The following is a 15,519-nucleotide window of genomic DNA, read 5'->3' on the forward strand; positions in this document are numbered from 1 at the left end:
AAAAAGCATTTACACCAACAGTCTTTATAGGCATGAGTGTTGTACACAATTCTGAAAAAAGGCCTCATTTACAAAAGTAATATTTCCAGATGATTTAACCTCCATCAAATGTTATTATGACAGCCATATTGGATTTGAGACCAAATATAAAGATAATCTGTGATGACCCTCTGACTTAATTGCACGACTAGGGAACCTTTACAGAACCTTTGACCTCAAAACATCTTATTTGGATGTCAGAGCCCACTTGTTTTCCTTAGAGCGATTACAATAGCCACAACATAAAATGTTTAACTGTATGTATTTTTGCCAGGCGGTACCATACAGCACTGAATGAAAGTAAATTTGACATGGAAAGTTGTCTATTGAACAACTACCAAAAAGCAAAGTTTACATTCATCAGGATTCTTGATAGTTATTTCTGCCTATTGTATGGATCTGTGTTTACAGGTCTTTATTATAAAAGTTATTTAAGATATCCAAATGCTGTTTGTGTATTTGGGCAGACAATTGACTTGTTGTATTAAAGATTTGAGCAGTATCAGAGCTTGCCATATTGGGTTACGCCTGCAGCCAGGCATTATTCTGCACTGTTTGAGTCAAATGGTGTCACAATATCTCTAAATGTAACCCCTTCTGCAGTAAAATATTTTTACACAACCATCCATTTCATACATGGGAGACCTTAGAGATATGGAAAAACATGGTTGTGCTTTGTTATACCTCGGGTCGGCGCATCTAAAAAAACAAAATACATTTTTGGAGGATTGGTCACTAGCCTAAAGTGCATTTTCAGGATCCTGTTAACTGTACTGTATCAGTGTTGTTTACGTTATTAAAACTCTTTCTACCTGAACTGTTTTTGGCATCTCCAATGTGTGTGTATAGAATAGTCAACAGGCATGACTGGTTTCAATCTGGAGCAGGAGTGGACTTGCTAAGAAAGAGCTCACATTGGGGGTTAATTAGTCCTAAATCGAACAGCTGTTGTGCCTAAGATTGAAAATAGGTCAACGTTACACTTAGCCAATGGTAAAAGGGACAGTTTACTATCTTGTGATTTGTTGACATCCTCTTCCTGACTGATTATGAGACTTAGTTAATGCCACTCCTAGGAAAATTGAAATCTTGTCAAATGTTTTGTTATTAGACTGTTTTACCTCACAGCTCTGATGGCAACAAATGGAAGACAGCTCGGAAAAAAATCTTTAATATGTAATTTCAGAGACAGGTACATTGAAAGCCTATCTGATCAAACTAAAATATAAACCATTCTTTGTGACAACAGAATGGGCAGGGCTGCCGTAGTAATAGCAAGGAGAAAGGTTAACACTAAGATAACCAATAAAAACACAGTAGATCCAAAGTGTGTAAATTTGATTTTTTTAGGCCTTCAAACTAAACATTAACCGCTAGAACACCTTACTGATGATCCCAACTGATGTAATGTCTGATCTATACATTCCATTTCTATGGTTAAAACCTGGCAGTGTGAGTTTCCTGGTCCGGATTGGGTTCCAGGCCCAAGGCTGGTGTTGGACTGTTGAGGTTCTAAACTCAGCTGGTTCTATCTTCTGTAGCGGTACCTCTTGAAGTGGAACCACAGCTGGAAGATCCCGTTGGCGAACTGACAACGGAACCCGTGGCGGTGAGAGTACTCCCACTCGCGGTTAACGATCTTAAAGGCAATGTCCTCGTATGGTGGGCCCGCATGGAACCGCAGAACCCCAAAGTCCTTGTTGTCGGGACTGGGTTCTAGGAAGTACTGCGGTGTGGAACGTTTGTTGATCAGGTCCGGGTAGAAGATGTTGAATTTGTAGCCCTGGACGATCTTAGGCGGAGGGTTGTCGAAGTCGTAATGGGTCTGGTTATATTTGTTCCACTCGAAGCCTGTGTGGACCCTGTTGAAGAAGCGAGGTTTCCGGGGACGGTATTTATCAGCCCACAGGTACATCTTCCCTGTGAGGGGAAGCTCTACGCTAAACTGAGCCTCGTCCCCGCCCATGCCCTGTTTGGCGCGACGCACAAACTCATCCTCTGCATTCTCATTGGCATCACCTGGAGAACAAGGGGTGAGCAGAGAGAGAAAGATGGATTAACAGGACAATGGGTAGAGATAGGCCTTGTAAGAATGTCTGAGCGTTTTTGTGTATGTACGAATATGGGCGTGTAAAGCCTCTTACCTGTGACGGCGAGCTGTCTGCGTGAGAGGTGTAGTTTGTGTGTGTCTTCGTCAGGTGTGATGGTGTGTGTGTCCAGCGGTTGCTCTGAGGGAAGCAGCAGTGTGGGACTGTAGCGGCCAGAGTCATACTCTGCCTGGCTCTGCTGGATCAAATCCTCCTCTGTCAGAACAGCCTCTACCACCTCACCCTTCTCCTCTCCATCCCCCTCTTTCTCCCCGTCTCCCTCCGTGGATGGGCCCGCCACTTGCTCATCCTTCTCCTCTGCATCTCTCTTTTGATTGATGGAAGAGGAGGGTCCAGGCACCTCTGAGGGAGTGTCTTTCCCGCTCTCGGTCCTGTGAATGAAAAACAGAGGCGGCAAAGGTCATACCCTGTGTACCTGAGCGCGTGTGTGTGCGGGCGCGCGTAGAAAGAGGTTGACGGTGTGCGTGCGCATACTCACACAGCCTCGTCCTCAGGCTCCTCTTTGATGATGGGGAAGAGAGGCACACTCTCCACTCCCTGCTCCTGTTTCAGCTTGAACAGCTTCTGACGCAGCACGTCCTGGTGCCTCTCTCTCAACCTACAACACAGATAGGGGTTGACATTTGTTTTCTTCATTTTAGTCATTTAACAGACACTTATCCCGAGCGGCATATGGTAGCGAGTAGACACATTTCTGTACTTTTGCCTGTACTGGTCCCCAGTGGGAATCGAACCCACAACCCGGGCGTTGCAAGCACCATGCTCTGCACGCAATCAACCGGTCCTCACCGTGCTCGGCCCATGAAGACCCTGACTTGCTGCATCAGGCTCTCCCAGTAGCCTATGTCCAGGTTGGATCCCCCAGCTCGGATCTTAGTCTCCATGTTGAGGTTCAGCGCCTGGAGCTGGCTGTACGTCTTTCCCTTAAACACTATCTGAACATCGGTGCTCACTGACGTGTTAATGCCATCACGGCGGTCACCTGGAGAACAGAGAGACAGTCAACATCACAAGACAGACTAGGGCTACACCAGAAATGGCACCCTATGCCCTAATTATATATTACACTACTTTTAACCAGGGTGCCATTTCCGACACACCCTAGGAGAAAGAGACAAGGGGAGAAATGCCTAGGCGTAAACAAATATAGAGATTGATGGTGGACAGCCAAGACAGAAAATGGGCCAATGAGAGAGAGCAATACTGAGATGTCCATGTAGCTGGGCCTGAGTGGTTGAGGTGGTGCACCTGGGCCTTTTCCAGATGCCTCCAGTTTCCGGAGCTTGCTGATCTCATCCTCTGTGATGGTGGTCATATCCCTCCAGAAGTCTACATTCTTCCCCTGCTCCAGCTCCATGTATACCTACGGAGAAAACACACAGGGTCACACAAAAAACAAACACTCTCTTCCTCTACAAACTACAATTTCTCAACCAACAAGCTCCATTTATTCTAGAAAGACAGTAAGCACACACACCTTGATATCTTCAAGCAGGTCGTCCATGTCAGTGACGGTGAGTCCGTTGAGGAAGGTGTAAGGTTCGTGCATCTCCACAGCCAGGTCGTCATCCTCAGCACTGATGTACTTAGCCAAAAGGTCTATGGGCTTAGCACGGCCATCACGGATACGGATCTTAGACCTAAACACACAAACATTTATTAGCTAGAGGGCTACACACAAATCCACATCGGCAGACACCGGAGCAGTGAGGTGTTGTTTTTGGACCAGGCTGTTTTTGAGTGAGTGAATGGAACCACAGTGCCTTCGGAAAGTATTCAGACCCCTTGACATTTTCCACATTTTATTTGTTTAGCCTTATTCTAAAATGAATTAAATAAAAAAAATCCTCAACAACAACAACAAAAAGTATTCAGACCCTTTGCTATGAGACTCGAAATCGAGCTCAGGTGCTGCATCTTGTTTCCATTGATCATCCTTCAGATGTTTCTACAACATGATTGGAGTCCACCTGTGGTAAATTCAATTGATTGGACAGGATTTGGAAAGGCACACACCTGTCTATATAAGGTCCCACAGTTGACAGTGCATGTCAGAGCAACAACCAAGCCATGAGGTCGAAGGAATTGTCCGTAGAACTCCGAGACAGGGTGGTGTAGAGGCACAGATCTGGGGAAGGGTACCAAAACATTTCTGCAGCATTGAAGGTCCCCAAGAACACAGTGGCCTCCATCATTCTTAAATGGAAGAAGTTTGGAACCACCAAGACTCTTCCTAGAGCTGGCCACCCGGCCAAACTGAGCAATCGGGGGAGAAGGGCCTTGGTCTGAGAGGTGACCAAGATCCCGATGGTACCTCTAACAGAGCTCTAGAGTTCCTCTTTGGAGATGGAAGAACCTTCCAGAAAGACAACCATCTCTGCAGCACTCCACCAATCAGGCCTTTATGGCAGAGTGGGCAGACGGAAACCACTCCTCAATAAAAGACAGCCCGCTTGGAGTTTACCAAAAGGCACCTAAAGGACTCTGACCATGAGAAACAAGATTCTCTGGTCTGATGAAACCAAGATTGAACTCTTTGGCCTGAATGTCAAGGTCATGTCTGGAGGAAACCTGGCACCATCCCTAGGGTGTAGCATGGTGACAGTATCATGCATCATGTTGTGGGGATGTTTTTTTCACTGGCGGGGACTGGGAGACTATTCAGGATCGAGGGAAAGATGAAAGGAGCAAAGTACAGAGAGATTCTTGATGAAAACCTGCTCCAGAGCGCTCGGGACCTCAGACTAGGGCGAAGGTTCACCTTCCAACAGAACAATGACCCTAAGCACACAGTCAAGACAACGCAGGAGCGGCTTTGGGACAAGCCTCTGAATGTCCTTGTGTCCCAGCCACAGCCCGGACTTGAACCCGATTGAACATCTCTGTAGAGACCTGAAAATAGCTGTGAAGCAACGCTCCCCATCAAACCTGACAGAGCTTGAGAGAATCTGCAGAGAATAATGGAAGAAACTCCCCAAATACAGGTGTGCCAAGCTTGTAGCGTCATACCAAGAAGACTCGAGGCTGTGATCGCTGCCAAAGGTGCTTCAACAATGTACTGAGTAAAGGGTCTGAATACGTATGTAAATGTGACATTTCAGTTTCATTGTTAATACATTTGTTGTTGTTTTTTTTAAACACGGTTTTGCTTTGTCATTATGGGGTATTGTGTGTAGATTAATGAGGGAAAGAAACAATTTAATACATTTTAGAATAAGGCTGTAACGTAACAAAATGTGGGAAAAGGGGTCTGAATACTTTCTGAATGCACTGCATGTGAGAGGTTATTGAGGGTCAGGGTATACAGAGGGACAGTAATGAAGGTGGCACCACTAACCGTAGCTTGGCCTGGTGCAAGTGAAAGTTGTCCTCTTGTTCCGCCCAGGTTTTGAAATGCTCTGCCTCCTTCTCTCTCTGCAGCATCTCCAGCTCGGTCTCTCTCATGGCCTTCTCTCGCTCCCTCTCCAGACGCAGCTGCTTCACCTAAACACAGGCAGACACACAAACAAAGTTACACACAGACACAGGTCCTGCTCTTGCATGGCTTTCTCTCTCTCTCACTCCACATTGTCCTACAGTAAAATTGCATGACTTCGTTGGAGTCAAATGTAACACTTTATATGGTCCCAACCCCATTTTGTGTTAAAACTACACTGATTTAAAAGATTTTCAAACCACAACTCTATGCACAAGGACTACTTTTAACAATTTCCACTGAAAAATGAACAAAAACGAGTTTGGTGGAAAAATTGTGCAGATGTAACCATAAGCTTTTAATGCGACCAACGTTTTTCAAAAACGATGATAAATATCTTCTCCGAATTAATATTAAAAGATGTCTGCTATCAGCTATGACATGGCACCTTGCGTTTGAAAAATCTCTTTTGGTTATTGAACTACAGTAAGTGAAGTGGATTTATACCTGGTGCCGGCATTACCGTAACAGAATTACATCATGGGTCCCTGATCTGTACTACACAGAAATGCATAAATATGGATACGAATGTCATTTACAGCACAGTTTCACAAGTTTGGACATCACAGTAGAATACAATGCAGTACAATACAGAGCAGCAGAGTTCAGTACAGTAGAGTTTAGTACAGTAGAGTATAATATATACTCAGCAAAAAAAGAAACATCCTCTCACTGTCAACTGCATTTATTTTCAGCAAACGTATTAACATGTGTAAATGTTTGTATGAACATAACAAGATTCAACAACTGAGACATAAACTGAACAAGTTCCACAGACATGTGACTAACAGAAATGGAATAATGTGTCCCTGAACAAAGGGGGGGTCAAAATCAAAAGTAAGAGATAGTATCTGGTGTGGCCACCAGCTGCATTAATTACTGCAGTGAATCTCCTCCTCATGGACTGCACCAGATTTGCCAGTTCTTGCTGTGAGATGTTACCCCACTCTTCCACCAAGGCACCTGCAAGTTTCCGGACATTTCTGGGGGGGAATGGCCCAGGCCCTCACCCTCCGATCCAACAGGTCCCAGGCGTGCTCAATGGGATTGAGATCCGGGCTCTTCGCTGGCCATGGCAGAACACTGACATTCCTGTCTTGCAGGAAATCACGTATAGAACGAGCAGTATGGCTGGTGGCATTGTCATGCTGGAGGGTCATGTCAGGATGAGCCTGCAGGAAGGGTACCACATGAGGGAGGAGGATGTCTTCCCTGTAACGCACAGCGTTGAGATTGCCCTGCCCTCCACCTCGATCCCGCTCCAGAGTACAGGCCTCGGTGTAACGCTCATTCCTTCGACAATAAACGCGAATCCGACCATCACCCCTGGTGAAACAAAACCGAGACTCGTCAGTGAAGAGCACTTTTTGCCAGTCCTGTCTGGTCCAGCGACGATGGGGTTGTGCCCATAGGCGACATCGTTGCTGGTGATGTCTGGTGAGGACTTGCCTTACAACAGGCCTACAAGCTCTCAGTCCAGCCTCTCTCAGCCTATTGCGGACAGTCTGAGCACTGATGGAGGGATTGTGCGTTCCTGGTGTAACTCGGGCAGTTGTTGTTGCCATCCTGTACCTGTCCCGCAGGTGTGATGTTCGGATGTACCGATCCTGTGCAGGTGTTGTTACACGTGGTCTGCCACTGCGAGGACGATCAGCTGTCCGTCCTGTCTCTCTGTAGCCTGTCTTAGGTGTCTCACAGTACGGACATTGCAATTTATTGTCCTGGCCACATCTGCAGTCCTCATGTCTCCTTGCAGCATGCCTAAGGCACGTTCACCCAGATGAGCAGGGACCATGGGCAGGGACCATGGGCATCTTTCTTTTGGGAGTTTTCAGAGTCAGTAGAAATGCCTCTTTAGTGTCCTGAGTTTTCATAACTGTGACCTTAATTGCCTACCGTCTGTAAGCTGTTAGTGTCTTAACGACCATTCCACAGGTGCATGTTGATTAATGTTCATTGTTCATTGAACAAGCATGGGAAACAGTGTTAAAACCCTTTACAATGAAGATCTGTGAAGATATTTGGATCTTTACGAATTATCTTTGAAAGACAGGGTCCTGAATAAGGGACATTTCTTTCAGTTTAGTACACTCTACTGTGCTCTACTCAATGTAGAGTACTCAGTACTGTGCTATCCAAACTTATGAAACATACGTCTATGATAGATTCAGATTTGGTTCAACTACTTTTAAAAGTCCATGGACGCCCAGTGTCCATGGAAAGAGAAGGGGCTCATGGGTAGGTGTCAGTAAGACCTGGGAGAGGTGACATCATTAACTAGAGAGAAAGAGAGAGGGGTTGTCCAGACTCAGACTGTTGTAACACTGGGTTTGACCACAAGAAAGACACAAAAAAACAGTTATGAGCTGAACATAACAGTATGTCAGTGGAAGAGAGGACAGTAGCAGGTGACCCAAGCAGGTGACTATTATGATTTCCCATTGTAGCCAATTCAGTTGCAGTAATTCCATTCCAGATTTTTTGGTAATTCCTTTGCCAAATTGGTCAAGGAATTACGAGTTTTAATCACATAATAATTCATTAACAAAATTGATATCAGTAAAATCACTAAATCTAATTGGTAGGTCTACCATTACTTGTTACTTCTGTGGACTTAATTTAACACCGATTTCAACTATCCTTGATATATTATGCAGACCCAGAAAACTTGTGTTGCATAGAAGCATACCTTCTGCAGTTCTCTGCGATTCTCCTCCTGGATACGTTTGTTCCTGTCCTTCAGGTCCTTCTCCCCCAGATGGCCAATGCCCTTCCTGTCCAGAGCCTGACCACAACAACAACATACAGAAATACACACATTCCTCAGAGCCTTGTCTGATGAAGCCTGAAGACCTGACGTTGAATTTAATAGAATTCTAAGTCGGGCAGAAATGAGCATTTTGACCAGGAAAGTTTCATTTCATGACCTCTACAAGTCAGAATGCTGAATAAAAGTATTGGCTATCCATGTGGTTGTTCCTTTTGCTGGTAGGAATGTGAGACAAAATTACCAACAGAATAATGTTATCAACTCAACCTTCAGTACGCTGTTCTGTAGATCATTTGTATTTCCGGATTTTATTTTCAATACTGACGCAATTAGCACGTGACAAACACTTGCACAATGTGGCCGAGCCTAACCGAATGGCAAACACTTCCAGCTGATTGCGAGGAAACGTGTTTCGGCTATTGTTTACATATTGTGCATCACGTGTAATGTGACAACAGATTGATGATACAAGTGACAGAACCTATCGGCGCCGCAAAAAGTCAGGTAAACACTTTCCTGTGGAAACCTTATCTCCACCCCCTACCGCCAAAAAGGACCAACAGCATGTACAACCGGTAAAAAAAGTATAAATATTTTATTTTCAAATTCTGCCTTGTGGAGACTATTGCATTTTCTTTTACAGCGACTTCTTTCAGACTGATATTCATGGAGTAACCATTGTATCAGTCTGCCGGTTAGTCTAGGTCTGATAACCACTGCACTTCTAAAAGCAGGAGGTTGATAGTCCCATATCCCATACACCCATTTCTCAAGTGCTCATTCTCCTCTCCCTGTCTTACCTTCTGCCATTTGAAGGTGCCCAGCAGGTTGTTGTCCCCGAAGGGGTTGTCTGCATTGGTATAGCCCATGTACTCCTCACTCCAGCCCATCTTTTCTCTCTTCTTCCTCTCCTTGGCCTCCTTCTTGGCCAGTCGTCTGGCCCTCTTCTCCTCTGGGGTCTCCAGGGCCTTCAACATCTCTCTCTGGTTCTTCTTCTCATCTCGTACAGAGGGACCGGCCTCTCCAGACCCCGGGCTGCCTCCACGGGCCCCGCCATCCGACCCAGAGCTCTTAGACGAGTCAGAGGATCCAGAGCGACGTCTATTACGCTCTTTGTCCCTTTGGTCCTTCCCTCTGCTTCCTTCTCTTCTCCCACGGTCTTCACTCCTCCGGCTGCTTCTTTCTCTGTCTCGACTTTTCCTTGGGTCCTTGTCTCGGCTTCTCATTCTCTCCCTGTCCCTCGTTCTCTCCCGCATCTGTCGTTCCCTTTCTCTGCTGGGGCTTCTGCTCCCTCTGTCTGCACTCCTCCGCCATCTCCTCTCCCGGTCATTGTTCCCCCCGTCCCTCGAACTCTTCCGGTCTGCACTAGACCCTGAGTCGGACTGGGACTGGCTCCTGCCAATCATCTTCTCTCCTTTATCTTCTCTTCTGCTCTTCTCTCTTTTCTTCCTCCCCTTTGGATCATCTGAGTCAGACCTGATGGATAGAAAAACGTATAGTTGCAGATACAGTATGTGGGCCATTTTTTGCGAACTACATACACAGTACATTTTTATTTCATATAGCTTAACCTGTAACGTTTACCTGGATCTGTCTTTTGATTTGCCCGTCAGTTTACGTTTCTTGTCGCTGTCTGAGTCGCTTCTCGATCCGGGATGGTCTCTGCTACGGGGCCGCTGTCCTTGTCGCCTCGTAGATCCGCCACTGCTGTTCGAGTTTCCGCTCTCAGAACGCGCAATTCTCCGGGGTTTTATGTTCCGATCAATGGACCGACTTCGGCCTCTCTTCTCTTCGGGTGATTGTGATCTGCTTATTTTGGACCTGTTTCGATCCCGGTTCCGACTACGAGAGCCAGAACGGGACCGACGATGCTTTTTTGGACCCATGGCAAAAGAGTTCCCAAATTGTTGTGGTCCGTTCTCTTCTAGGTCGCGTAAATAGGACCTGTATAATTATTTGTGTTCGCAGCACACACCTGTATTGTATTTGAGGGGGAAAAAACCTTAAGAAAAATATAAACATCATTATTTAACTTAAACAACGAAGGGATCCTCTCCTAATAACCTTTATATTGATTTTGTTCGCATTTGTTTAATTCTCAGGTATATTTAAAGCCAACCACTGGGACTTGCATTGAGCACCGACGCAGTTTGTATGCGTCATATTATAAACTGATTGGTCGTTTCGTTTGGAGCAGAATGGGGGATGGTGAAATACAACTCCGCTTTTCTCAAGTATTCTATTATGATCAATGAAATCAGCGCACTACATCCCATCTATAAGTATTTCGTATAGAGATATTTTAGTTTACACATAAATTGACATCGAAAAGGCCAAGCAAGGCACTTCACATCAAAACAAACAACATTCGTGTTGTTGTTACGTCACACCATTTGACTGTTTTCCAGAAATGCAGTGAGTGTAGTTCTTAAAAACTCGAAAACAATGAATGAGTCGTAAATACATTGCTATACACAATTAATTGGAATACTTGCACAATAAACATGGTGAATAAAATGTATATCATGAAACCTTTTGGTAAATTTTGCAATGCTGACATGAGAAGTTTAAGTCCTATATTTCATTGGAACTTCATTTCCCAGACGGCACTGCAATCTTATTGAACGTTTTGAGAGGAGAGTAGGAGACTGCTTTCACTCCTCACATTGTTAGCCAGCAGGGACACAGACGTTCGCAGTTGAAAAATATCGTTGGTGAATAATTATTCATGTTCTATAGACTTTGGCTGGTCCAAAACTAATTATTTTAGTATAACTATCAGTAGCAAAGTAAACGTTGTTTTTATATTCATTTGATCAATAGCTAGCGCCAGATGCTAACTACTAGCTAGCTCCACGGCAGTCAGCTAGGTCGGTGAGCCTAACTACTGAAATACCAAAACATTTATTTCTAGTATGAGTTTTTATAAATTCATCTATTTTATAAAGATAAGTAGCCAGATAAAACATATTGCGCGTTTTCACAACAAATCCATCCACCTGAAGCAAAATAAAGGTTAGCTAACTAGCATTTGTCCGCATCGCGAAATCGCAACAAAGAAAACGTTTTTTTTTGTTTTGCAGAAGGTGGCTAGCTAGGTTGTTACGGGTGTTCGAGTAAACAACGAGGTTGACTAGAGTAGCTAGTTCGCTATTTTACCATGGCGCAACATGGTCCTACTCACGTAGCAAGCTCACAGAAAGCATTAATGTTAGAAATGAAGAGCCTTCAAGAGGAGCCAGTCGAGGGCTTCAGAATAACATTGGTGGACGAGGCAGATTTATACAATTGGGAAGTAGCCATTTTTGGACCTCCTAACACTCACTATGAAGGAGGGTATTTCAAGGTAAGTTCGACGCATAGGTATGTCAGCTTGTTTTGCAAATATGTTACATACTCAAATGCTATTTTCTTCATTTATTTTGTTTGCTAGCTAGCCACCATTACTAATGGACATTGTTGGCTTCCGTTAATAGTAGGCCCGTGAAAAACGTAACATCGCATCTGCATTCTATTGATGCAGCCTGCAGTGACAAGCAGTACTGTTTAGTGGCAAACTTGTTTCTGGGTCACGCTGTTGTTGTTCTCTAGTATGGTCTACACAGCACTGGGTTGCAACATCAGGATTACTATTGAATCCGGTTAGGTAATTTAGGCCCCAGAGACGCATGTTAGGACATGTTGCTGACATATTTGCTTCTCTCCCTGTGTCCCACAGGCTCGTATCAAGTTCCCCATTGACTACCCCTATTCACCACCTGCTTTCCGTTTCCTCACCAAGATGTGGCACCCCAACATCTATGAGGTAAGACGAGATCACTGACCCAATTCTAGAAAAATACATTGTGTAACCTTTATTAAACTAGGCAAGTCAGTTAAGAACAAATTCTTATTTACAATGACAGCCAAACCCAGATGACGCTGGGCCAATTGTGCGCAGCCATATGGGACTCTCAATCACAGCTGAATGTGTGGTGTTAATCTACATTTCTCTCCATCTTTTTATGTGGCCTAATCCTAGTCACACCTGCATTTGTGAACATGAACTTGTTTGTGTATTCATTTTTTCCCTTGTGTTAGAATGGGGACGTGTGTATATCCATTCTGCACCCTCCGGTTGATGACCCTCAGAGTGGGGAGCTGCCCTCTGAGAGGTGGAACCCTACCCAGAATGTTAGGTACACATCTCAGCATGTTCTCTAACCCCACATCCCCTTCTCTCTGTACCCTTTCCTTCCCTTCTGCTTCATTTTTTCCTCTGTGACCTTCTCCCATTACCAAACATTTGCAAAACGAGAATTTCTATTTGACAAATTCAGGTAGGTCCCTCCCTGATTCATTTGGTTTTCTTCCGTTTAAGAAACAGAATCGACAGAATTAATACACCCCTGCTCTCCCTCTGCTTACTATATCACTCTCCCTTCCATCTATCACGCTCCCTTTTCATCCCCTCTTTCTCTGTCCCTCTCCTCTATGCCCCGCTCTCTCCCATTGTGCTGTGTCACTCATACTCGGATCACATGACACATGTCCATCTGGCTTCAGTGGAACCTCTCCAGGACTTCCTGGATCATGCACAGAACTCCTGTTACACTTTGGTTTATTTTCTGTCTGACCCAGTTATGTGGAATACTATAAGTCATCTTTGTCAGTTCTAATTTAAGTTGTAGGTCTTATTTTTACCAGCACCATTTTAGGTTTATATCAACATCGACAGGCTAACATATTTCCGAAATCGTACTTTGCAGAAATATCCTCGCCTGTATCCCACAAAGCAGGATCAATGAGTCAACCAGCTTACTTTGATAGAAACTGCTTGGTGCTTCTTTCTGACATTAAACCCTCTGTGTGGCTCCTGTAGGACCATCCTTCTGAGTGTAATCTCTCTGCTGAACGAGCCCAACACCTTCTCCCCGGCCAATGTGGATGCCTCCGTCATGTACCGCAAGTGGAGAGACAGCAAGGGCAAGGACAGAGAGTACGCAGAGATCATTCGGTAGGTACACACACAAAGGACAGAGTGTAGCATGCATACATACCACAAGTACAAGGACAGAGAGTACAGCACACACACACACACTTCACCCTCTCTATCTCACTGTCTCTCAGGAAGCAGGTGTTGGCCACTAAGGCTGAGGCGGAACGCGACGGGGTGAAGGTCCCCACCACGCTGGCCGAATACTGTGTCCGCACTCGCGCCCCGCCACCTGACGAGGGCTCCGACCTCTTCTATGACGATTACTATGACGATGAGGATCTGGAGGATGAAGACGATTGCTGCTATGATGAAGATGACTCTGGGACAGAGGAGTCGTGACGCGTCCCAAATGTGAACCTGGACGGCTGACGCATGCGCTCCCTGACCTCTCCGCCCATAGGAGAGACAGTTCTGAAAGGACTACTTCACATATTTTAAACCTCTCACTTTTTCTATCCACAGATGGCAAGTGGTTCTCCCCCTCAGTTTCTTCTCAGAATCCAAGAACACTTAGGCTGGGCCTGATGTGCTCAGTTTTCTACCAGTGCAAAGGTTGCACCTGTTATTTTCTGAAAGGATTGACTGAAATAAAGCAGAAAATGACATGCTACCTTTTGTCCTTGTTTGATTACCTGTTAAAAAAACAAACAAAAAACAGGTGTCAACATTGCGCTGGTGAAAACACTTGGTAAATCAGGCCCATAAGTTAGATCTCTCACTTGTTAAGTTTCCCTTCAACTTGCCGCCTCTCTTGTTCACTCACCTATAGACTTCATTGACTGAACAGGTGACTGAAGACTTCTCCGCCTGTCATGGTGACTGACACAGCAGAACTTATTTATCTCCAAGATGAGGTTCTGTGTTTTCTCCACCCTTAAATTTTTGTGCGAGGGAAACCGGACGATACATTTTGCAACATGGGTGTTTCTGCATGTCACACATCTTGGACACGTTAAATTTCTCTTAGATGGACCGTTGCTCTTGTCGCCATACTGGTTTGATTGAATTTCGAAAAAAATTTGATAATGGAAACGTTAATGACTTCTGCCTGGGGGGCCCCAGGTTGAGCTTGAGCTGTGGCCCAAACCCAGTTTGAACATTTTAACAGCGTTTCGCTGGCTTAGAGAACACCACCTCAGATAGTTACGGCTGTCGTTTGAAAGTGGAGTGTGTGATTCTAAATCGCCCAATGATGCTGCGGCAACCCGTTCTCCTGCATCTGGACAGAATCTCCTCAAGAGACCCTTTGCTCATCATGGTTCCCCTCTGCGAAGCAGGATGGAGCCAGAGACCTCAACCAGTCTTTGGTGGGGCCCAACTGTATGGAGAGAAAAAAAGTTAGCTGTATGGGTTTAGCAGCTTAATAATTAGCTACGTTTGCAATTTTTATTCTCCTTTCATTGAGAATTATGCCTGTAGTCTTTGTTAGAGAATGCTTTCAAATGTCCTGGGGTCGATGTTGGTGGGTTTCTGTAGGAAGATTGTATCTCTTCAATATGTTGTGGCAGTATCAGTCAGCAAGCAGTGGGAATTGGGAACGAAAATGGCAGCCACTTTTGTTTTTGCTTATTTATTTTGTGTGTGCTGCTTGGGTGTACTATCATGAATCTCCAAACAGGTGTGTGTGTGTGTCAGCAATATTGGATGTTGCATTTTATTCTAATTTGGCTTAATTTAACTTTCTCAGGATATTTAAGAATGAGGAAAAAATTTATTTTAAGATGGTATCGTGATCTAGTTTATCCTACCTGGTGGGCTTCAGAGATGGTTTACAGTAACATGTACACTTACTGATTTGCACATGTGGCTATATGTACGATCACCGTTTAATTTTATTTACATGTATTTTATTTTTTGCCTATTTAAAACTGAAAAAATAAAGATCATTATTGGAAAACAAAATGGCATTTTCTTCCTCTTACCCCCATTTGAAATGGGCAGTATGCATCACAATTGTTTTTACAACAATGCAAAAGTTGATTGTAGTGTAACAATGGTGTGTGTGCTGTCTATAGTACATCAACCATAGACAGCCTATAGAAGTAATTGTCAAACTCAAAGTTCCAGAAAGGGTTGAAAATGGCAGCCATATTGGTCAGCGAGAAAGTATAACGAATTAATGGTAGTAGAGGCATATTTCAAATTTTAC

The 15,519-nt window shown here is 44.5% G+C and overlaps 2 protein-coding genes across 2 annotated transcripts; one reads left to right on the plus strand and one right to left on the minus strand.

The window, feature by feature from the left end:
- Window positions 1-1,194: 1,194 nt before the first annotated feature.
- LOC129824330 (splicing factor Cactin-like) lies at window positions 1,195-10,388 on the minus strand. The gene is made up of 10 exons (XM_055883907.1): window positions 9,977-10,388; window positions 9,193-9,868; window positions 8,312-8,407; window positions 5,485-5,630; window positions 3,625-3,787; window positions 3,396-3,510; window positions 2,937-3,129; window positions 2,626-2,745; window positions 2,184-2,518; window positions 1,195-2,058 (listed from the first exon to the last, which is right to left on the minus strand). The coding sequence occupies exons 1-10, from the start codon at window positions 10,276-10,278 to the stop codon at window positions 1,568-1,570; spliced, it is 2,637 nt and encodes an 878-aa protein (XP_055739882.1). The 5' UTR covers window positions 10,279-10,388; the 3' UTR covers window positions 1,195-1,567.
- A 632-nt stretch (window positions 10,389-11,020) lies between these two features.
- LOC129824332 (ubiquitin-conjugating enzyme E2 R1) lies at window positions 11,021-15,272 on the plus strand. Its single transcript, XM_055883909.1, has 5 exons — window positions 11,021-11,738; window positions 12,111-12,197; window positions 12,473-12,570; window positions 13,254-13,388; window positions 13,502-15,272. Exons 1-5 carry the CDS (start codon window positions 11,553-11,555, stop codon window positions 13,707-13,709), a joined length of 714 nt encoding a protein of 237 aa, XP_055739884.1. The 5' UTR covers window positions 11,021-11,552; the 3' UTR covers window positions 13,710-15,272.
- The last annotated feature ends 247 nt before the right edge of the window (window positions 15,273-15,519 follow it).

The sequence above is a fragment of the Salvelinus fontinalis genome, chromosome 26 (assembly GCF_029448725.1).
Source record: "Salvelinus fontinalis isolate EN_2023a chromosome 26, ASM2944872v1, whole genome shotgun sequence".
In the NCBI taxonomy this organism is placed as follows: Eukaryota; Metazoa; Chordata; class Actinopteri; order Salmoniformes; family Salmonidae; genus Salvelinus; species Salvelinus fontinalis.

Bases quoted from the DNA above. Each gene is read 5' to 3' on its own strand.
- LOC129824330 (XM_055883907.1), bottom strand. From the start codon at position 10,278: ATGGGTCCAAAAAAGCATCGTCGGTCCCGTTCTGGCTCTCGTAGTCGG. The intron at 8,408-9,192 runs GTAAGACAGGGA...TGTTGTGGTCAG, and splicing joins GCACCTTCAAATGGCAGAAG to GCTCTGGACAGGAAGGGCAT. The intron at 2,059-2,183 runs GTAAGAGGCTTT...CTTGTTCTCCAG, and splicing joins CAGACAGCTCGCCGTCACAG to GTGATGCCAATGAGAATGCA.
- LOC129824332 (XM_055883909.1), top strand. From the start codon at position 11,553: ATGGCGCAACATGGTCCTACTCACGTAGCAAGCTCACAGAAAGCATTA. The intron at 11,739-12,110 runs GTAAGTTCGACG...TGTGTCCCACAG, and splicing joins ATGAAGGAGGGTATTTCAAG to GCTCGTATCAAGTTCCCCAT. The intron at 13,389-13,501 runs GTAGGTACACAC...ACTGTCTCTCAG, and splicing joins GAGTACGCAGAGATCATTCG to GAAGCAGGTGTTGGCCACTA.